Source organism: Scyliorhinus torazame, chromosome 16 (assembly GCF_047496885.1).
Source record: "Scyliorhinus torazame isolate Kashiwa2021f chromosome 16, sScyTor2.1, whole genome shotgun sequence".
In the NCBI taxonomy this organism is placed as follows: Eukaryota; Metazoa; Chordata; class Chondrichthyes; order Carcharhiniformes; family Scyliorhinidae; genus Scyliorhinus; species Scyliorhinus torazame.
Window position 1 is genome coordinate 139,525,882 of NC_092722.1, and position 21,759 is coordinate 139,547,640.

Here is a 21,759-nt window from a genome sequence, read left to right on the forward strand (position 1 = left end):
TAGGTGGATTGGCCATGCTAAATTGCCCCGTAATTGGAAAAAAATGAATTGGGTATACTAAAAAAAAAGAAAAAGAAAAAAAAACAATGAGAAAATAGGTGCATTCACCCTCCATGGTCCTCCAGCATCCCACCAAAGAGCCCCGCATCAAAGATAAACGGCCCCTGAGAGAAGAGAGGTTCTCCCATAACCATCACCCAAATAGAAACAAAGCACGACAACAAAAAAGGCAGAGAGGACCAACATCTCCTCACACTTCTTCAAAAGTTCAATGTCCTACCCTTCCCTATTGTCTCTCAAGAACTCCATTGCCTCCTACGTTATTCTAAAACAATATTCACAGCCGTGGTGGGTCACCCAGAAGCGGGCCGGGTACAGCAACCCGAACTTCACCCCCTTCTTAAAGAGGGCAGCCTTGACACGGTTGAATCCAGCTCTCCTCTTTGCCAGTTCCCAGGTTCTGATGCTCGTTAACCTCCCAGGTACATATCCTCGTCTGCCTGGCCCACCGCAAGATCTTCTCTTTATTTAAGAACCGGTGCAGCCTCACCGCCATCGCCTTCAGTGGCTCATTCGCCTGCGGCTTCCTCATCAGCACCTGTGCGTCCAATCAACCTCCTGGATCCGGTCAAAGGCCCCCTTCATTAGCTGCTACAACATTTTGGCGACATAAGAGCCTGCGTCCACTCCATCAATGCCCTCTGGCATCCCCACTATTCTCAAATTTTGTCTCTGGGAGCGGTTCTCCAAATCCTCCACTTTCTCCTTGAACCACTTCTGGATCTCCCTCAACATCCCAATTTCAGCTGCCATGAGGTAAGCTGCTCCTCGTGCTCCCCCACCGCCTCCTCCACCCTCTGGATCACCTGGTTCTGGGTTCCCAGCCTCAGCTCCACACAGTCGATCCCCGCTTTTAGCGGGCCTACCAACTTCACCAGGTCCCCGAGCCTCCCTCCCTATGCTGACTGAACATTTTGTTCAAAATATCTACCAACTGCTCTGTCGATCATTAGGCTGGTAGGGCTGACCCCCTGCTCTCTGCCATCTTTCCCTGTGTCACACAAAGAATTTCTTGCTCTTGCAGCTCCTTTCTTCTAAACCTGCCCACGAATCTATCCACCAACCTCACCATTGGAATATAACTTTTCTCCACCACCTCTGCACTTTTTTACTCCAAAACATCCACCTGGCAACGAGGGAAAAGGACCGAAAAAAAACGCCTCAAGAGGGAGCTGCCCAATGTGCGACCACTCACTTCATGGCCGCCACCTGAAGTCCAGCCTTAAAATTTTCATCGGCAGCTTTCACTGCTCTCCGGTAAAGTGAATTCCTCAGAGAGAAAAGGCTTCTCCTGTTCTCCATTTTAAATCAAAGATCTTGTATTTTTAACCCAAGGGCTGAGTTCAGCTCTGAATAAGTCATACAGATTCAAAAGGTTAATTCTGTTTCTCTCCCCACAGATGCTGATAGATCTGCTGTATTTATCTAGCATTTTCTGCTTTTATGCCTTAGTTCTAGAATCCCTCATGAAGGCAAACATTCTCTCAACATTCACTCTATCAAGCGCCCTCAGGATCTTGTATGTTTCAATAACTTCACCTCTCATTCTTCCAAATTCCAATGGATAGAGGTTCAACCTGTCCAACCTTCCCTGATAAGACAACCCCCTCATTCTAGGAATCAGTCAAGTTAACTTTATCTGTTCTGCTTTTAATGCAGTCATTCCTTTCTTAAATAAGGAGGCAATAATAATAATCTTTATTGTCACAAGTAGGCTTACATTGACACTGCAATGAAGTTACTGTGAAAAGCCCCTTGTCGCCATATTCTGGCGCCTGTTCGGGTACACTGAGGGAGAATACAGAATGTCCAGATTACCTAACAGCACGTCTTTCGGGACTTGTGGGAGGAAACCGGAGCACCCGGAGGAAACCCACGCAGACATAAGGAGAACGTGCAGACTCCACACAGACAGTGGCCCAAGCCGGGAATTGAACCTGGGACCTTGGAGCTGTGAAACAACAGTGCTGACCACTGTGCTACCATGCCGCCGTAATTGTACACAGTACACCAGATGTGGTCTCGCCAATGCTCTTTACAATTATAGCAAAACTTCTCGACTTCTATATTTAATTTCCTTGCAATAAATACAAACATTCCATTTGCTTTCCTAAATACTTGCTGTACCCACAGACTAACATTTTGTGATTCATGTACCAGGATACCCAGATCCCTCTTTACCACCGAGTTCTGCAGTCTCTCTCCATTTAAATAACTTGCTGCTTTTCTATTCACATTTTCCAACCTTGAACTCCATCTGCCAAATTTTTGCCCACTCATTTAACCTATCCATATCCCTTTGCTGCTCCTTATGTCCTCTTCACAACTTACTCTCGTATCAGTAAATTTAGCAACCATATATTCAGTCCCTTCATCCAAATCATTGATATAGATTGTAAATGTTGAGGCCTCAACACTTAGTCCTGTGGCACTCCACTTATTTCTTCTTGCAGACCTGAAAATGACTCTTCATCCCGAATCTGTTTCCCGTTATGATGTGGAGATGCTCCGTTGGACTGGGGTGAGCACAGTAAGAAGTCTTACAACACCAGGTAAAAGTCCAACAGGTTTGTTTCGAATCACTAGCTTTCGGAGCACAGCTCCTTCCTCAGGTGAATGAAGAGGTGGGTTTCAGAAACATATATATAGACAAAGTCAATGATGCAAGATGATACTTTGAATGCGAGTCTTTGCAGGTAATTAAGTCTTTACAGGTACAGATGGAGTAACTGGAGAGAGGGATAATCATAGGTTAAAGAGGTGTGAACTGTCTCAAGCCTGGACAGTTGGTAGGATTTCGAAAGCTCAGGCCAGATGATGGGGGATGAATGTAATGCAACAAGGTCCCAGTTGAGGTCGTACTCCTGTATGCAGAACGTGGCTATAAGTTTCTGCTTGGCGATTCTGCGTTGTCGCGCGTCCTGAAGGCTGAAGGTCAGAGGCTGAATGTCCTTGACTGCTGAAGTGTTCCCTGACTGGAAGGGAATATTCTGTGATTATCCCTCTCTCCAGTTGCTCCGTCTGGACCTGTAAAGACTTAATTACCTGCAAAGACTTGCAAAGTATCGTCTTGCATCATTGACTTTGTCTACATATATGTTTCTGGAACCCACCTCTTCAACACTTGAGGACGGAGCTGTGCTCCGAAAACTAGTGATTCGAAACAAACCTGTTGGACTTTAACCTGGCGTTGTAAGACTTCTTACTGTTTCCCGTTAGCTAATCAATCTCTATCCATGCAAATACGTTACCCGCTACACCATGAGCTCTTATTTTGAGTAGTAACCTTTAATGTAGCACCTTGTCAAATGACTTCTGGAAATCCAAGAACATCACATCCACCGCTTTATTCATATTGCTTTTTACTTCCTCAAAGAAGTCTAATAAATTACTTAAACATGATTTCCCTTTCACAAAACAATGTTTTATTTTATAAATTTAGAGAATCCAATTTTTTTTCCCAATTAAGGGGCAATTTAGTGTGGCCAATTCACCTACCCTGCACATCTTTTTGGGTTGTAGGGATGAGACCCACATAGACTGGGGGAGAATGTGCAAACTCCATGTGAACAGTGACCCGGAGCCGGGATCGAACCCGGGTCCTCACCGCCATGAGGCAGCAGTGCTAGCCACCGTGCCACCCTGCAAAACGATGTTGACTCTGCCTGATTACATTTCAATTTTCTAAGTGTCCTGTTCTCATCTCCTTAGTAATAGATTCTACATTTTCCCCATGATAATTGTTAGGCTAACTGGTCTCTGTGTCCTTCCTTTCTTGAATAGAGAAGTTACATTCACTATTTTCCAATCTCATAGGATTTTCAAAAATCTAGGGAATTGTGGAAAATTAAAACCAATGCAGTTACTGTATTAGCAGCCTCGTGTTTTAAGATCCTCAGATAAAATCCATCAGGCCCTGGGGACTTATTAGCCTTTGGTTGTAAGTACCCTTTCCCTGGTGATTATAATTGTTTAAGTGCTTCCCTTCCTTTCGTCTCTTGATTTACAGTTAGTTCTTCTACAGTGAAGACAGATACAAAATATCTGTTCAATAATGCACCATTTTCTTATTTCCCACAATTAATTTCTCATTCTATAGAGGACCAACCAACACTCACTTTAGTTATTCTTTTCCTTTTTAAATATCTGCAGAATCTTTTACGATCTGTTTTTATGATACTAGCTAGCTTTACTCTAACTTTGCGCTCAGTTTTTAAAAGTCATTCTTTGCTGGTTTCAATATTCTGTCGAATCTTCTGACCTACCCTAATCTTTGCGGAATTGCAAGCCTTTTCTTTCAATTTGATACGGTCTTTAACTTCCTTAGTTAACCAGTGCATCCCTCTCCTCGAGTCTTTCTTTCTCACTGGAATGTATCTTTGCTGAGTGTTATGGATATCTCCTTAAATGTCTTCCACTACATCTTTATGGACCTATCCCTTACGCTAATTTTCCTGTCCACTTTAGACAGCTATGTCTTCTTTCCCTTGTTATTACCTATATTTAAGTTTAAAACACTCACTTTAGACCTAGTCTTCTTCCCTCAAACTGAATTCAGTTATGTTATGATCATTGCCACATAGGGGCCGGGATTCTCCACTCCCGCGCCGGTTGGAAGAATCGCCTGGGTCGCCGAATTTTCCCGCGATTCTCCCAAGCGGCGAGACAGGCCCCGCCGAGTTCCCCGCGGCGCAGGCCGGAGAATCACCCAAGACACCCAAAATGGCAATTCTCCGGCACCCCTGCTATTCTCAGGGCCGGATGGGCCAAGCAGCCAGGCCAAAACGGCGGGCTCCCCCCGGCGCCGTCCACATCTGGTCGCTGCCGGCGGGAATGCTGGGGGGCGGCCTGCGGGGGAGGGAGGGGGGGGGATCCTGAACCGGGGGGGGGGGGGGGGGCCTCAAATGGGGTCTGGCCCGCAATCGGTGCCCACCGATCGTCGGGCCGTCCTCTCTGAAGGAGGACCTCCTTTCTTCCGCAGCCCCGCAAGATCCGTCTGACATCTTCTTGCGGGGCGGACTCGGAGAGGACGGCAACCACGCATGCGCGGGTGATGCCAGTTATGCGGTGCCGGCTGCGTCATGTATGCGGCGCCGCCTTTACAAGGCGGCAAGGCCTGGTGCGTGTAAATGACGCGGCCCCGCTCCTAGCCCATTATCGGGCCCTGAATCGGTCGGGATAGGGGCCGTTTCGCGCCGTCGTGAACCTCGACGGCGTGGGCACTTCGGCGCGGGAGTGGAGAATCCCGCCCGGGGCTATGAGGTCTGAATAAATCCTGTCTCACTTCACATTACTGCATCTAGATAGCCTGCTCTCTGGTTGACTTTAGAATGTGCTGCTCTAAGAAATTGTCCCAAAAATACTCTGTGAGCTCATTGTCCAGGCTACGTTTGCCAATTGGAGTTGTTTAATGAATATGTATGTTAAAATCATCCATGGTTATTGCCATGCCTATCTCACAATCCCCATTATTTATTCCATTATATCTTTTCCTACAGTGTACTTACTTTCAGGGGAAGTCTAACATGAGCCTAAGGTCTATGGTGGGCAAGTTGTTGGAAGGTATTCTGAGAGACAGGATCTACAGGCATTTAGAGAGGCATTAGTTCTACAAGGCATTAGTAAGGCCACACTTGGAATACCTTGTACAGTTCTGGTCACCTTTATTAAACTAGAAAGAGTGCAGAAAAGATTTACTAGGATGCTACTAGGACATGATGGTTTGAGTTATACGGAGAGGCTGGATAGACTGTGACTTTTTCCCCTGGAGCGTAGGAGGCTTAGGGGTCATCTCATAGAGGTCTATAAAATAATGAGGGCATGGATAAGGTAGATAGTCAACATCTTTTCCCAAAGGTAGGGGAAGTCTAAAACCAGAGGGCATAGGTTTAAGGTGAGAGGGGAGAGATACAAAAGGGTCCAGAGAGGCAATGTTTTCCACACGAAGGGTGGTGACTGCAGAGGCAGTAGCAGAGGCGAGTACAATTTTGACTTTTAAAAAGCATTTAGACGGTTATATGGGAAAGCTGGGTATAGAGGGTTATGGGCCAAATGCAGGCAATTGGGACTAGCTTTGTGGTAAAATCTGGGCGGCATGGACAAGTTGGGCCGATGGGCCTGTTTTCATGCTGTAAACCTATATGACTCTATGGGAGCTATAAACTACTCCAACAAGTGATTTCTTACCATTGCTATTTCTTATCTCTACCCATACTGTTGCTACATCTCGATTTTTTTTGGAACTGAGGTCATCCCTCACTATTGTATCAGTTACATGTGCCTTGAAGTTTGCATATCTTAAACTGCTGTCAATCACTGCCACCTCGACAGTTTGTGATGTATTATCCCATGACTTGTATTCAGTCTACAAACCGCAGAAGTGTGTACTATTGTGAGCTTCCTAGTTAACATTGTGTGTATATAGTCCTATTGTTATGGGGGAGGCGTTTTCAGACCCCCAAAATGTATCATGGAGTTCAACAAACCTCCCCTTCAATGGATTGTTGCTTTTCCGAGCACACGGCTTGTTCTCCAGGTGTGGGATTACAATTATGGACACATAGGTTTTTAAACACAAAACAATGTTTATTCCATGATCTCAACTTAACCTTTTTAATAAACATTGGATTCCTTAACACCCCTTACTTCAAAGATAACCCTGAAAATATTACAACACTAAATAATCCTTCAGTTATCCCTTTCAACATCCATGAGACTTAACACCTTTAAACAGAAACACATCAGGTTAAAGAATATATATATTTTCTGTGTGATAGCAGAGATATATCAGCTTGGTTGACTTCAGCTCCAGCACCTTGCTTTTCTTCCTGCAGCTCTCTGGAAACACACAGACACACACAAGCTGCTTTTTCAAACTGGCTTTCTCCTTTTAAGCAGCTCACAGCAAAGCAGCCAGGCACTTTAAACTGCTCTCAGCAAAACCAGCCAGGCACTTTTCAGCTGCTCTCAGCAAAACGGAAACCTCAAAATGGCTGAACTGAGCTCAGCTCCACCCACTCTCTGACATCACTGTTTTCTTAAAGGTACATTGCTTAAACATCCATTTCTTAAAGGTACTCTCACATGACACTAGCTTCAAATAAAGAACCCACATTATTGTTCCATTAATCCTTGTTGTGTGATTGGTATGTTTGTGTTGAAGATGCTCACATAACATGGTGATAGCATGAGGGCTTAAGTGAGGGCTTAAGTGGGTTGGTGTAGTCTCGCCGGGCTACCAGGGACGCAAAGGCCACGATACCGGCCTCTTTCGCCTCCTGCACTCCCGGCTCGTCTGTTACCCCAAATAATGCCAACCCCCAGCTCGGCTTGACCCGGGCTTTCACCACCTTGGACATAGTCCTCGTGAAACCCCTCCAAAACCCATCCAGTGCCGGGCACGACCAGAACATGTGGACGTGATTCGCCGGGCTTCCCGAGCACCTCACACATCTATCCTCCACCCCAAAGAACCTACTCAGCCTCGCCCCTGTCATATGCGCCCTGTGAATAACCTTGAATTGTATTAGGCTGAGCCTGGCGCAAGAGGAGGAAGAATTAACTCTACTCAGGGCATCAGCCCACAGACCCTCATCTATCTCCTCCCCAAGCTCCTCCTCCCACTTGGCCTTTAACTCCTCTACCGAGGCCTCCTCTTCTTCTTTCAGCTCCTGGTAGATCGCCAAAACCCTGCCTTCTCCAACCCATACACCCAAAATCACCCTGTCCTGAGTCCCCTGTGCCGGGAGCAGCGAGAATTCCCTCACCTGCCGCCTCACAAACGCCCGAACTTGCATATACCTGAAAGCATTTCCCAGGGGTAACCGAAACATCTCCTCCAGCGCCCCAAGGCTCGCAAACGTCCCATCTATAACCAGGTCCCCCATTCTTCTAATCCCTGCCCGATGCCAGCTCCGAAATCCCCCATCCATCCTTCCCTGGACGAACAGATGGTTCTCCCGAATCAGGGACCAAACCGAGGCTCCCCCCTCGCCCCAGTGTCGTCTCCACTGACCCCCAGATCTTCAACGTCACCGCCACCACCGGACTCGTGGTGTACCTTGTCGGCGAGAGCGGCAGCGGAGCCGTCGGCAGCGCCCTCAGGCTACTGCCCACACAGGACGCCATCTCCAACCTCTTCCACGCCGCCCCCTCTCCCTCCATTACCCACTTACGGATCATCGCCACATTGGCAGCCCAATAATAGTCGCCCAAATTCGGCAGAGCCAGCCCTCCCCTGTCCCTACTACGCTCCAGAAACACCCTCTTTACCCTCGGGGTCTTACTTGCCCACACAAAACCCATGATACTCCTACCTACCCGTTTGAAAAAGGCCTTGGGAATCATAATGGGAAGGCACTGGGACACAAAGAGAAACCTCGGGAGGACCATCATTTTAACCGACTGCACCCTGCCCGCTAGCGAGAGTGGCAGCACATCCCATCTTTTGAAATCCACCTCCATCTGCTCCACCAACCGCGTCAAATTGAGTTTGTGCAGGGCCCCCCAACTCCCAGCCACCTGGATCCCCAAGTACCGAAAGCTCCTTTCCGCCCTCTTCAACGGCAGGTCGTCTATCCCCTTTCCCTGGTCCCCTGGATGCACCACAAAGAGCTCACTTTTCCCTACATTGAGCTTAGACCCCGAGAAGTCCCTAAACTCCCTTAGGATCCGCATGACCTCCGCCATCCCCTCCAGTGGATCTGCCACATACAGCAACAGGTCCTCCGCATACAGTGACACCCGATGTTCCTCTCCCCCTCGGACCAGTCCCCTCCATTTCCTGGACTCCCTTAGTGCCATGGCCAGAGGCTCAATTGCTAATGCAAACAGCAAGGGGGACAGGGGGCGCCCTCGTCCCTCGGTACAGCTGAAAGTACTCCGACCTCCGCCGATTCGTAGCCACACTCGCCACCGGGGCTCCATATAACAATCTGACCCAGCTGATGAACCGCTCCCCGAACCCAAACCTCCGCAGCACTTCCCAAAGATACTCCCACTCCACCCGGTCGAAGGCCTTCTCCGCGTCCATAGCTGCCACTAGCTCCGCTTCTCCCTCCACCGAGGGCATCATAATCACATTGAGGAGCCTCCGCACATTAGTGTTTAGCTGCCTGCCCTTTACAAATCCCGTCTGGTCCTCATGGATCACCCCCGGGACACAGTCCTCAATTCTCGTAGCCAGCACTTTTGCCAGCAACTTAGCATCCACATTGAGGAGCGAGATCGGTCTATACGACCCACACTGCAGTGGGTCCTTATCCCGCTTCAGGATCAGCGCCCCGGACATTGTCGGGGGCAAGGTCCCCCCCTCCCTTGCCTTATTGAAAGTCCTCACTTGCAACAGGTCTAGCAGGTCCACGTATTTCCTGTAAAACTCGACCGGGAACCCATCTGGCCCCGGGGCCTTCCCCGCCTGCATGCTCCCCAATCCTTTAACCAGCTCCTCCAGCCCAATTGGCGCCCCTAAACCAGCCACCTCCTGCTCCTCCACCCTCGGGAACCTCAGCTGATACAAAAATCGTCGCATCCCCTCTTCCCTCGCTGGGGGCTCATATCTGTACAGATTCCCATAGAAGTCCCTAAATACCTCGTTTATTCTCACCGCACTCCGCACCGTATTTCCCCCCCCGCTGTCCTTAACTCCACCTATCTCCCTCGCTGCCTCCCTCTTACGAAGCTGGTGTGCCAGCATCCGACTTGCCTTCTCCCCATGCTCATACGTCGCCCCATGCGCTTTCCTCCACTGTGCCTCTGTTTTACCTGTGGTCAACAGGTCGAACTCCGTCTGGAGGTTCCGCCGCTCCCGGAGTCGTCCCTCGTCGGGGGCCTCTACATATCTCCTGTCCACCCTTAAGATCTACCCCCCAAAAAACCTCTCCCTCTCCCTGCTCTGAGACAAGTTTTTTTACACAGAGGGTAGTGGGTGCCTGGAACTTGCTGCCGGAGGAGGTGGGGGAAGCAGGGACGATAGTGACATTTAAGGGGCATCTTCACAAATACATGAATAGGATGGGAATAGGGATACGGACCCCGGAAGTGTAGGAGATTTTAGTTTAGACGAGCAGCATGGTCAGTGCAGCCTTGGAGGGCCGAATGGCCTGTTCCTGTGCTGTACTTTTCTTTGTTCTTTGGTACCAACCAACAGAAGCCTTGGCCGCCATTCAGATTCTGTGCCCACAAATGCAAAGTCAGCATAACCGGATATCGATGCAAATGCAAGCATCCTTCCACTTTCCACAGAAGCAGTAAGTGATGGTTCAACATCCACTGCCAAACTCACTGCATACAATGACTCAGTGATTCCATCCCCGTGCATCTTTAGACTCAACTGTCACTATAAAAACTGACTCTGGTCACCCTGAATATTTTATATTGTGGATACCCATGGGTCCAATGATTACAGGCCTACCGGCATGCAAGGATCTGTCCTTGGTCACCATCCATAGCATCATCAAGGCAATGACAAAGACAAAGATCACAAGGAGAGTAACTGGAAACCCGGGCATACACTGGTAAGACAATCATTTCACTCCGTAGTGCAGATCGTCAGCCAACAAGCTAAGTGGCACAACTTGAACCGAATATGTTTATCCATTCCAAAAGTGCATACTTCATCGAATTACAGAACCAATATTCAGCAAGTAAATGTGGAAATCCCTCCCCAGTTATCACTTGTCAATATTCCCACGATTACAAAACACCTTATTCAAAAAACAGAGGAAGATGTTTGCATGGTAGTAACAAATTAAGACCAACACCCAACGGTTGACACATGAAGCACTGCTGCCTCACAGCTCCAGGGTCCCGGGTTCAATTCCAGCCTCGGGTAACTGTCTGTGTGGAGTTTGCACTTTCTCCCAGTGTCTGCGTGGGTTTCCTCCGGGTGCTCCGGTTTCTTCCCACAGTCCAAAGATGTGCAGGTTAGGTGGATTGTCCATAAGAAATTTCCCCTTAGTGTCCAAAAGGTTGGTGGGGTTACATGGTTATGGGGATGGAGGGGAGGCATGGGCTTAAGTGGGGTGTTCTTTCCAAAGGTCGGTGCAGATTCGATTGGCCAAATGGCCTCCTTCTGCACTGCAAATTCTATGATTGTAAATCTCGAAGAAATCGCCAGCATATGCCAGAACCAATATCGTATCAAGTATGCACATCAAATTGCATGACAGTGCAATGAAGCATATGCCAAATGAGGATAATACCACAACCATAAACACCAAGCAATCTAAAGCGTAACGCAAACAAAATACTCCTAACTGGCATTCCAAAAACTTAAGGCAGCCTTCAGCAAAAATCACCATAACTAAGTCTGGATTGATAAGAAAACCGCTGATATGCTTCAGAGACTTGTAAACTTATTGCTTTTGTACATTTGTCTATTCAGATACAATACTGTTTTATTTTTGTTGTCAATCACTGCCACCGACCTAATCTGCTTTTAATTTAGCCACAAGTTGCTCATACTTCCTAAGCGGAACCTCTTTCCTAGTCCTATCCATGTCATTGGTGGACCAGATGTAGGGACCAGATCAACTTGTCTTTCCACTCCCACTGCAAGTTCCTCTCCAGCCCAGAGCAGATGTCCCAAATCTTTGCACTGGGCTGGCAACACAGCACTCTGGATTTTTAGCTACAGAGAGCTATGTCTATCCCTTGACTAAATTCTCCCCACTAAAACTACATTTAATTTACTGTCTGCCTGTTTAAGTATCTTCCTGTGCTGTGGTGCCATGGTCAGTTTATGCATTCACGCTGCAGTCCCTGCTTTCATCAGAGGCTGCAAGAACCTCAATCCTAGACAATGGCAAGGCTGGGGCTCCTCCACTTCTACCTTCTCGATTCACATAACCCGCAGTCATGTCTTCCTGTCCCCCACCGTGGACAAAATCAGAAGACCCTCATCCAAGAAGTGTGACTGCCTCCTGGAACAAAACATCCAGGTAACCTTTCCCCTCCCTGACACATCACAGGGTCTAAAACTCAGATGCCAGTTCATTAACTCTGAGTTGATGTTTCTCAAGCTGAGGACACCTACTGCAGACATATTTGCCTTAGATCACAGGGGTATCCATAAATGCTTTATACTGCAGCTGTAACGCATCACCTGCCCCGACATATTTATAGTGTTTTCATTAATTAATTACTTTATTAATTGCATGTTAATTAAGCCTCTGGTATTATCATATATTGCCTGTGCTTATATTATTTCAATTAATGTTCTACTTCCCCGAACTGAAATTCCCTCGACTCACTCCGTTTTGCCTTACTCCTCTTGAAGTCTCGCTCCTTTATATCCGACTCGATTGGAAGCACCACTCCTTTATGCCCGCTCCTCTCAATTCTTTATGCCTCATTCTGTCTCACTCCATTGTTCTTTTATAGCCTGCTCCTCCTTGCTCTGCTCCCCTCGAAGTTTCGCTACTTTATGCGCTGGTCCTCTTGAAGTCACATTGCTTTATACCCGTCTCCTCTCGAGGTCTTGTTCTTTATAGACTGCTCTTTTGGAGGTCCTGCACCTTTATGCCTAGTGTTTTAAATCCTTTAAAAGAAGCCCACATCTGATCTCTCTATCCTTGAAAACTATAATATTATATCTCACCTGAATTCTCCAGGATCCTTAAACATGTTCTTGCAATATAACACTGCACTTATTGATCCTACAATTTCCTGTACAAATACATTGAGTATGATTTATGTCCAGCCACGTGCATCAAGACGTGACTGATCAAAATCACCAATTATCATCTTATATTGCTGCGATCATAGATCACTGTCCCTCTGTTGCAGAGGATAAATAGCGACTGCAATGAATCAGATAAAAATGGAAAGTTATTTGAGTGTTCTCTCTCCAAAGGCTGTGCTAAGCTGGGAATAAACATGACAGATGTTACAAATTGTTTTACTCCACAATTTAACCATTTGTTTTCACTTTGCTGTGGTGAGCCAGAAATCTATGGTGCTGAGTCGCTCATGTACAGTATCTAATCTCAATTAAAGATTCTGGAAAAACAGTATTGAGAATCTCAATTTTCATGCTGAAGTTTAAAATCAATTCTACATACCAGTGAGTGTTAAATAATACATTGCTAGCTATTCTGCTGAATTTAGCTTATATATAATTTGTTCTCAGAATAGATTTTAATGAGTAGCTTTGGCCCGAGTTACCATAAGACATAGGAGCAGAATTAGGCCACTTGGCCCATCGAGTCTGCTCTGCCATTCAATCATGGCTGATGTTTTCTCATCCCCATTCTCCTGCCTTTTCCCCATAACCCCTGATCCCCTAATTAATCAAGAACCTATCTATCTCTGCCTTAAAGACTCAGTGAAATGGCCTCCACAGCCTTCTGCGGCAGAGTTCCACAGATTCACCACCCTCTGGCTGAAGAAATTCCTCTTCATCTCTGTTTTAAAGGATCATCCCTTTAATCTGAGATGGTGTCCTCTGGTTCTAGTTTTTCCTACAAGTGGAAACATCCTCTCCACGTCCACTCTATCCAGGCCTCGCAGTATCTTGTACGTTTCAATAAGGTCCTCATTCATCCTTCTAAACTCCAACGAGTACAGACTCACAGTCCTCAAACGTTCCTCATACGACAAGTTCTTCATTCCAGGGATCATTCTTGTGAACCTCCTCTGGACCCTTTCCAAGGCCAGCACATCATTCCTTAGATATGGGGCCCAAAACTGCTCACAATACTCCAAATGGGGTCTGACCAGAGTCTTGTACAGCATCAGAAGAACATCCCTGGTCTTGTATTCTCGCCCTCTTGACTGAATACTAACATTGCATTTGCCTTCTTAACTGCCGACTGAACCTTTACATTAACCTTAAGAGAATCGTGAACAAGGATTCCCAACTCCCTTTGTGCTTCTGCTTTCCGAAGCATTTCCCAGTTTAGAAAATAGTCTATGCCTAAATTCCTCCTTCCAAAGTGCATAACCTCACACTTTTCCATTGTATTTCATTTGCCACTTCATTGCCCACTCTCCTAGCTTGTCCAAGTCCTTCTGCAGCCCCCTTGCTTCCTCAATACTTCCTGTCCCTCGACAGATCTTTGTATCATCTGCAAACTTAGCAACAGTGCCTTCAGTACCTTCTTCCAGATCATTAATGTATATTGTAAAACGTTGTGGTCCCAGCACAGACCCCTGAGGCACCCCACTAGTCACCAGCTGCCACCTTGAAAAAGACCCCTTTAACCCCACGCTTAGCCTTCTGCCAGTCAGCCAATTCTCTATCCATGCCAGGATCTTACCCTTAACACCATGGGCGTTTAACTTATTTAACAGTCTCCTATGCGGCACCTTGTCAAAGGCCTTCTGGAAATCTAAATAAATCACGTCAACTGATTCTCCTTTGTCTAACATGCTTGTTACCTCCTCAAAGAACTCTAACATGATCCATTAAACAGCTGATATTTTTGCAAATTTGGAGAGAGTAGTAAGGCAGTAACACCTAAACTATTTCTGGTGCATACTCTGACGTATATGTCACTGTTCATTTTGTCACACACTAAAGTCGCCATAGACACAGATGACGATAGGCTGCTTTTCCCTTTCAGGAGGAGAGCTGACTGGTGGTGATTTAATGACGATCACCACACCTCAGGCGAGGGGCAAGGTTGAGAAGGTGCCGGGGCCTTCATGGATAACCTCAGCCGGTTTGGGTCACACACTATTAGTGTAAACTTACCTACAGAAGTTAATTTTGCAGAAGCAAAAACTGATATAGATTAGAATAAGTTATAGCAATCTGCTTAAAAACATGAATGTGAAGAATGAAACTGAAAACATTCTAAAAGTAACAGATAAACATTTTGGTATACAAGTGTAATTATCTTTCCTCAGCACTGATGGTGCGATTGCTATTTTGTACCTGTATCATGTCCAGCTTTTAATATTGGCATTCTGAGGAAGGCCAGAATCGCAATTAATCCTTGATGCATGATAGCTTCAGGAGGAAACACGATTGGACATTTTCTGAGGTTCAGGGCCTTCAATGAAGTCAGATTACCTATTAGAAAATAAATCAGTTTGATAAAGTTACCTACTAATAATCCCGATTTGCCAAAGAATGGACTGTGCACAAACACATTCATGACTATCCTGCTCTTGAATATAACATCAACAATTTTAAAGTAAATAATTACAGGAGAAAGTAATTTTAGTTTTTGAGAGGAGCTGAGAGCAAAACTTTGGATTCAAAGTGAGAATTTCAGCTCTGGAAAGTCAAAATATATGTCAGTCTCAGTGTCAATTACTCTCAGGCCTGGTACAGCATGTGCCACATAAAAGCCAAAATTCCCTCTCCGTGATTGCATCCACAAATTCAGAGCTCAGAGAAGGAACCTTTATCGCTCAGGTTGATGTTTTCAACCTCTCACACCAACGTCTGGTATTTTTGAATGTCTGTGCCCTTTTTCCAAAATTAAGACTTTCCAAATCATTTCTTTTTCCAAAATTAAGACTTTCCAAATCATTTCACAAAGGGGTTCTTCCAGCAGGAGATATTGAGGCTAATTTTAGGCTTTGGCCTGTAATGCGTACAAGAAACCGGTGCCTTCTTGATACTCCTTATTAGCGGAGATGGCCATCTGCAGGGCCTCAGTACCAACTTGGCGCAAACCGCTTATATATTTTGAGCAGTTTACCAATTGGAGGAGCCCTAAAATCTGTCAGCTCCGGTGTGGCATCGAGTAGCTGCAGGAAGAAAGAGGTGGGTACGAGAAAGGAGTCAATTCTAGGGGAGAAGCGTTTGGTTAGGTATTGATTTTTCTTTACTTCAGGAGCAACATTAATGCCAAAAAAAAAAACATTTTAAGTCTTAAGTCACCCATTTCTGAGCAGCCTGCAGCAGTCGCCTGCTGGCTAAGCTGCTCAATCCTTACCACCAATATATGGAACATATTCCACAAAGATCTACCCATTGGAGAATTGTACTGCTAATGTAACAGGAACCTGATTCAAGTGGATTAATGAGATACCTGCTGAATTTCAGTCAGTGCCTGAGCTGCCATATTTTGTCATTTCTTGCTAATTGAGAAACCAGCATAAAGGATTCAAATCCATATACAGAATACCACTAAAGTTAAATACAGTATAACAAAGATGATTCAATGAATGAATTAGTGGTTTGGTGACCTTCATGGATTTGTACTATTTCTCTCAATCTCTGGTCCATGACTTTCTGCCATATCTTGAAGGTAAAATATTGGCCAGGACACCAAGGTTAAATTCCCTGCTCTTCTTCAAAAGTAATGCCATGTGTCATGTCCACATCAGGCATGAATATATTACAAATTTTAAAGCTGGATTTTGTATAAAAAATGGACACCAAAAGTAACCTAAGATGACTGTAGCATATCTTCTTCATTTGGCAACATTAGTTCCAAACAGAGATGAAACTCAGGCAAATAACTAATTAAATCGGTAAGATCAGAGCCATTTATGGCATTCACACATCTTTTTGTTAAGGATGAACTGTCAGCAAACAGGGCTATACCAGCCGATTCATCACGGCTTCATCATGGCCAATAGAGACACCAAAACTCAATTGGGTGTTCGTCAAATATTAAATGGATTTCATTTACCTTACATTGTATTGTGGGGTTCCTCATCCCAAGCACAAAGGCCTTGGCTGTCTTGACACACTCAGTATGTGAAAAGCCACAATATAGGCCTAATATCCCACCCTATTTGGAACAGGAAATTGGACTTGTATCAGATCACATGGCTACGGCAGCCATGTTTGTTACCCACTGTTAAAAATAATAGCAGAAGCTGTTCTGGGACAGATGCCATTGACACAGCCAAGCCAAAAACAGTTATAACATAGAAAGTGGGAGAAGGATTCTCCCACAACCTGTCCCAACTTCAAGTTCGCCTGAGCGCTGACATTCTGGCCAACCAACTACAAGAAGTCGCACAGCTTGCGAAGAATCCTCTGCATTTACAAGACCTCCACCCAAGCTAAAGCATCAATTCCTCCAAAATGCCTGCCAAGAAAGAGATTGAAATAATTCCAGATTGTAATCATATTGTATTTTTCCTTCATCTAGAATCTTGGCATCCCTACAAAGCAGAAGGAGGCCTTTTGATCCATTGAATCTGCATTGACCCTCCAAAAGTTCACTCTACCTAAGCCCACTCCCTTTCCCTACCCTCTTAACCCCAGCTAACCACTTGGACACTAAGGGGCAATTTATATAAAAGAAAATACTGAAGATGCTGGAATCTGAAACTAAAACATAAAATACTGGACAATCTCAGCAGGTCTGGCAGCATCTGTGGAGAGAATGGAGCTAACCTTTCAAGTCTGGATAACTGTCAAAGGGGCAATTTAGCATGGCCCATCCACCTAACCTGCACACTTCTGGACTGTGGGAGGAAATACAAGCAGACCTGGGGAGAATGTGCAAACTCCACACAGTCACCCAAGGTTAGAATCAAACATGGGTCCCTGGCGCTGTGAGCCACCACCCTATATCAACTCCTTGTATATGAGAGATAGTGTGCAAGTTGTGTTTAAACCTCCAGAGAATTGTGTGCTAATAAATAATCTTTAAATTTAAAATCACAAAGACTGACTGCTGGAATAATTTAAATTGGGACAAACCATCTGAGGGCAAGAAAACATACGAGGCCCACACATGTAAAACACTTCGATCACGGACAACAATGAAACACACAAACCCGACCAGTGACACATGGGATCTTTCACATTCACCTGAGACAGCAGTGTTGGCTTTGGTTTAACTTCTTATTGAAAGGATCCACCTCTGACAGTGGAACTTGCCATAGTTGATTTGTATTGTATGAACAAGAAATGGAAAAGAAATCTTGTCTGAATAAAGTGATCTAACCAGTTTGTGAACTTCCAGAATGTTTCAGAAATTGGGCAGTTTCTTTGATGAATTGCAATTTGTAGAATAAGAGAGTTACCTGCAAAACAGGCTGATTTTGAAGAAGGTGATTATGCAGCTTAGAAATTTTGTCCCACACTTGGAATGGGTTATCTGTCAGTTAATACATGTAAAGATACCAATTATTTTCAGGCTGGGTCAACGATTTTCCTCCCTCTAGATTATTTTGTAACAACTGCCATTACACTTTACCGAATTCTGGAAACTATTAAACAGGTAAGCGCAAACATTATCAATGATTTTAAAGTTCTACATTCCTTTCCCCACCCCTTTCCACTGCTCTCCACTCACCTCATCCCCTCTCCCCAACCTCAAACTACTCCCTCCACATTCCCATTCCACTCCCTCCCCTTTCCCATTCCACTCCCTCCTCTTTCCCATTCCACTCCCTCCTCTTCCCCATTTCAATCCCCTGCCCTTCCCCATTCTAATCGCCTTCCCCATTCCACTCCTTCTTCCGCATTCCACTCCCTCTTTCCCATTCCACCTCCTGCCCATCCCCATTCCATTCCCCACTTCCCCTTCCCTAATCCACTCCACAACCCTTCCCCCTCCTCGACCCTTTCCCCCCCTTCCCTCTTCACGTCCCTTCCCCCTCACCTCACCCTCCACTCCCTTCCTCTCTCCTCCCCCTCCACTTCTTACCCCTCCCCTTCCTCCTCCCACCACTCCCTTCCCCTCCCACTCCATTGCCCTTCTCCATCCCACTCCACCCCTTTCCCCGCCCACTCCAGTCCCCTTCCACTCCACTCCCCTCCCCCTTCCCCCGCCCACTCCACTTCCACTTCCCCACTCCACTCCCCTCCCCCCACTCCACTCCCCTCCCCCACTCCACTCCCCTCCCCCACTCCACTCCCCTCCCCCACTCCACTCCCCTCCCCCACTCCACTCCCCTCCCCCACTCCACTCCCCTCCCCACTCCACTCCCCCCCCCACTCCACTCCCCTCCCCTCCCCCCACTCCACTCCCCTCCCCTCCCCCACTCCCCTTCCCCACTCCCCTCCCCTCCCCCACTCCACTCCACTCCCCTCCCCCACTCCCCTCCCCTCCCCCCCACTCCCCTCCCCCACTCCACTCCCCTCCCCCACTCCACTCCCCTCCCCTCCCCCACTCCACTCCCCTCCCCTCCCCCACTCCACTCCCCTCCCCTCCCCCACTCCCCTTCCCCACTCCCCTCCCCTCCCCCACTCCACTCCACTCCCCTCCCCCACTCCCCTCCCCTCCCCCCCACTCCCCTCCCCCACTCCCCTCCCCCACTCCCCTCCCCTCCCCCACTCCCCTCCCCTCCCCCACTCCCCTCCCCCACTCCCCTTCCCCCCTCCCCTTCCCCCACTCCCCTCCCCTCCCCCACTCCCCTTCCCCCCTCCCCTTCCCCCACTCCCCTCCCCCACTCCACTCCCCTCCCCCACTCCACTCCCCTCCCCCACTCCACTCCCCCACTCCCCTCCCCCACTCCACTCCCCTCCCCCACTCCACTCCCCTCCCCCACTCCCCTCCCCTCCCCCACTCCCCTCCCCTCCCCCACTCCCCTCCTCCCCTTCCCCCCTCCCCTCCCCCACTCCACTCCCCTCCCCCACTCCACTCCCCTCCCCCACTCCACTCCCCTCCCCCACTCCACTCCCCTCCCCCACTCCACTCCCCTCCCCCACTCCACTCCCCTCCCCCACTCCACTCCCCTCCCCCACTCCACTCCCCTCCCCCACTCCACTCCCCTCCCCCACTCCACTCCCCTCCCCCACTCCACTCCCCTCCCCCACTCCACTCCCCTCCCCCACTCCACTCCCCTCCCCCACTCCACTCCCCTCCCCCACTCCCCTCCCCCCCCACTCCACTCCCCTCCCCCACTCCACCACTCCACTCCACTCCACTCCCCTCCCCCACTCCCCTTCCCCACTCCCCTCCCCTCCCCCACTCCACTCCACTCCCCTCCCCACTCCCCTCCCCTCCCCCCCCACTCCCCTCCCCCACTCCCCTCCCCCACTCCCCTCCCCCACTCCCCTCCCCTCCCCCACTCCCCTCCCCTCCCCCACTCCCCTCCCCCACTCCCCTTCCCCCCTCCCCTTCCCCCACTCCCCTCCCCTCCCCCACTCCCCTTCCCCCCTCCCCTTCCCCCACTCCCCTCCCCCACTCCACTCCCCTCCCCCACTCCACTCCCCTCCCCCACTCCACTCCCCTCCCCCACTCCACTCCCCTCCCCCACTCCCCTCCCCTCCCCCACTCCCCTCCCCTCCCCCACTCCCCTCCCCTCCCCCACTCCCCTTCCCCCCTCCCCTTCCCCCACTCCCCTCCCCCACTCCCCTTCCCCCCTCCCCTTCCCCCACTCCCCTCCCCCACTCCACTCCCCTCCCCCACTCCACTCCCCTCCCCCACTCCACTCCCCTCCCCCACTCCACTCCCCTCCCCCACTCCACTCCCCTCCCCCACTCCACTCCCCTCCCCCACTCCACTCCCCTCCCCCACTCCACTCCCCTCCCCCACTCCACTCCCCTCCCCCACTCCACTCCCCTCCCCCACTCCACTCCCCTACTCCACTCCCCTCCCCCACTCCACTCCCCTCCCCCACTCCACTCCCCTCCCCCACTCCACTCCCCTCCCCCACTCCACTCCCCTCCCCCACTCCACTCCCCTCCCCCACTCCACTCCCCTCCCCCACTCCACTCCCCTCCCCCACTCCACTCCCCTCCCCCACTCCACTCCCCTCCCCCACTCCACTCCCCTCCCCCACTCCACTCCCCTCCCCCACTCCACTCCCCTCCCCCACTCCACTCCCCTCCCCCACTCCACTCCCCTCCCCCACTCCACTCCCCTCCCCCACTCCACTCCCCTCCCCCACTCCACTCCCCTCCCCCACTCCACTCCCCTCCCCCACTCCACTCCCCTCCCCCACTCCACTCCCCTTCCCCACTCCACTCCCCTTCCCCACTCCACTCCCCTTCCCCACTCCACTCCCCTTCCCCACTCCACTCCCCTTCCCCACTCCACTCCCCTTCCCCACTCCACTCCCCTTCCCCACTCCACTCCCCTTCCCCACTCCACTCCCCTTCCCCACTCCACTCCCCTTTCCCACTCCACTCCCCTTTCCCACTCCACTCCCCTTTCCCACTCCACTCCACTCCACACCACTGTGCACTGCTCAAAAGCCTCTGGTTCTCCTCTTCCAAATGGTGATCCACCTTCCTAGATCATGGTGCACTCTTTGACTTCAAATGGGATAATGCTTCTTGTTACAACTATACCCCAGCCTACCCGTGAGCAAAACCAGTTAATACTGATAAAAATAAAGACAGGCTGATTGAATCAGAGAGAAACATAGGGGTGGGGGGTTAGGAAAGTTATACTTCTAAGACAATAGACTTTCTTCTGTCCTGTCCAGTAGAAAGGAGATCCTGGAAGAACGTAAATTTTGTGGTGCATTAAGAATCTATTAAATTCAATCTGGCAAACTGCTGAGTCCTCAGTCACTTTGAGGAGATTGGGATTATGGTAGGCTTCCCAGGAAGACTGCAGGACACATAATTCAAAATAATGATCTCCATTGTTTCAATATCGGACAACAATCTTACAAGCCATATCCCATGTATTTTTGACAGTGAGGCATGCTGGGGCATCTTGTTTATAAAGATAAAAGATTAAGGTCATCTATTTTTTAAGCCACGGGAAAAAAGCATTTAGACAGAAATACAGAATCAGAATGCACATGCAGCAACTAAAGATTCATGTTGTGCCAATGCAGTCTTATCTACTGAGGGGTAGGTAGGGTGTTAGTTTACTAATG

At 48.6% G+C, this 21,759-nt stretch overlaps 1 protein-coding gene across 3 annotated transcripts in view; it reads right to left on the reverse strand.

Annotated features, from left to right (window-relative positions):
• The window catches only part of LOC140393105 (leucine-rich repeat-containing protein 27-like), a 142,082-nt gene that overhangs the window by 95,936 nt on the left and 24,387 nt on the right, over positions 1 to 21,759 (reverse strand). For all 3 annotated transcript variants that reach the window (XM_072479147.1, XM_072479148.1, XM_072479149.1), the window contains exon 4: positions 14,939 to 15,076. In XM_072479147.1, the coding sequence (XP_072335248.1) occupies positions 14,939 to 15,076 (138 nt within the window). The remainder of the gene's footprint in view (positions 1 to 14,938; positions 15,077 to 21,759) is intronic.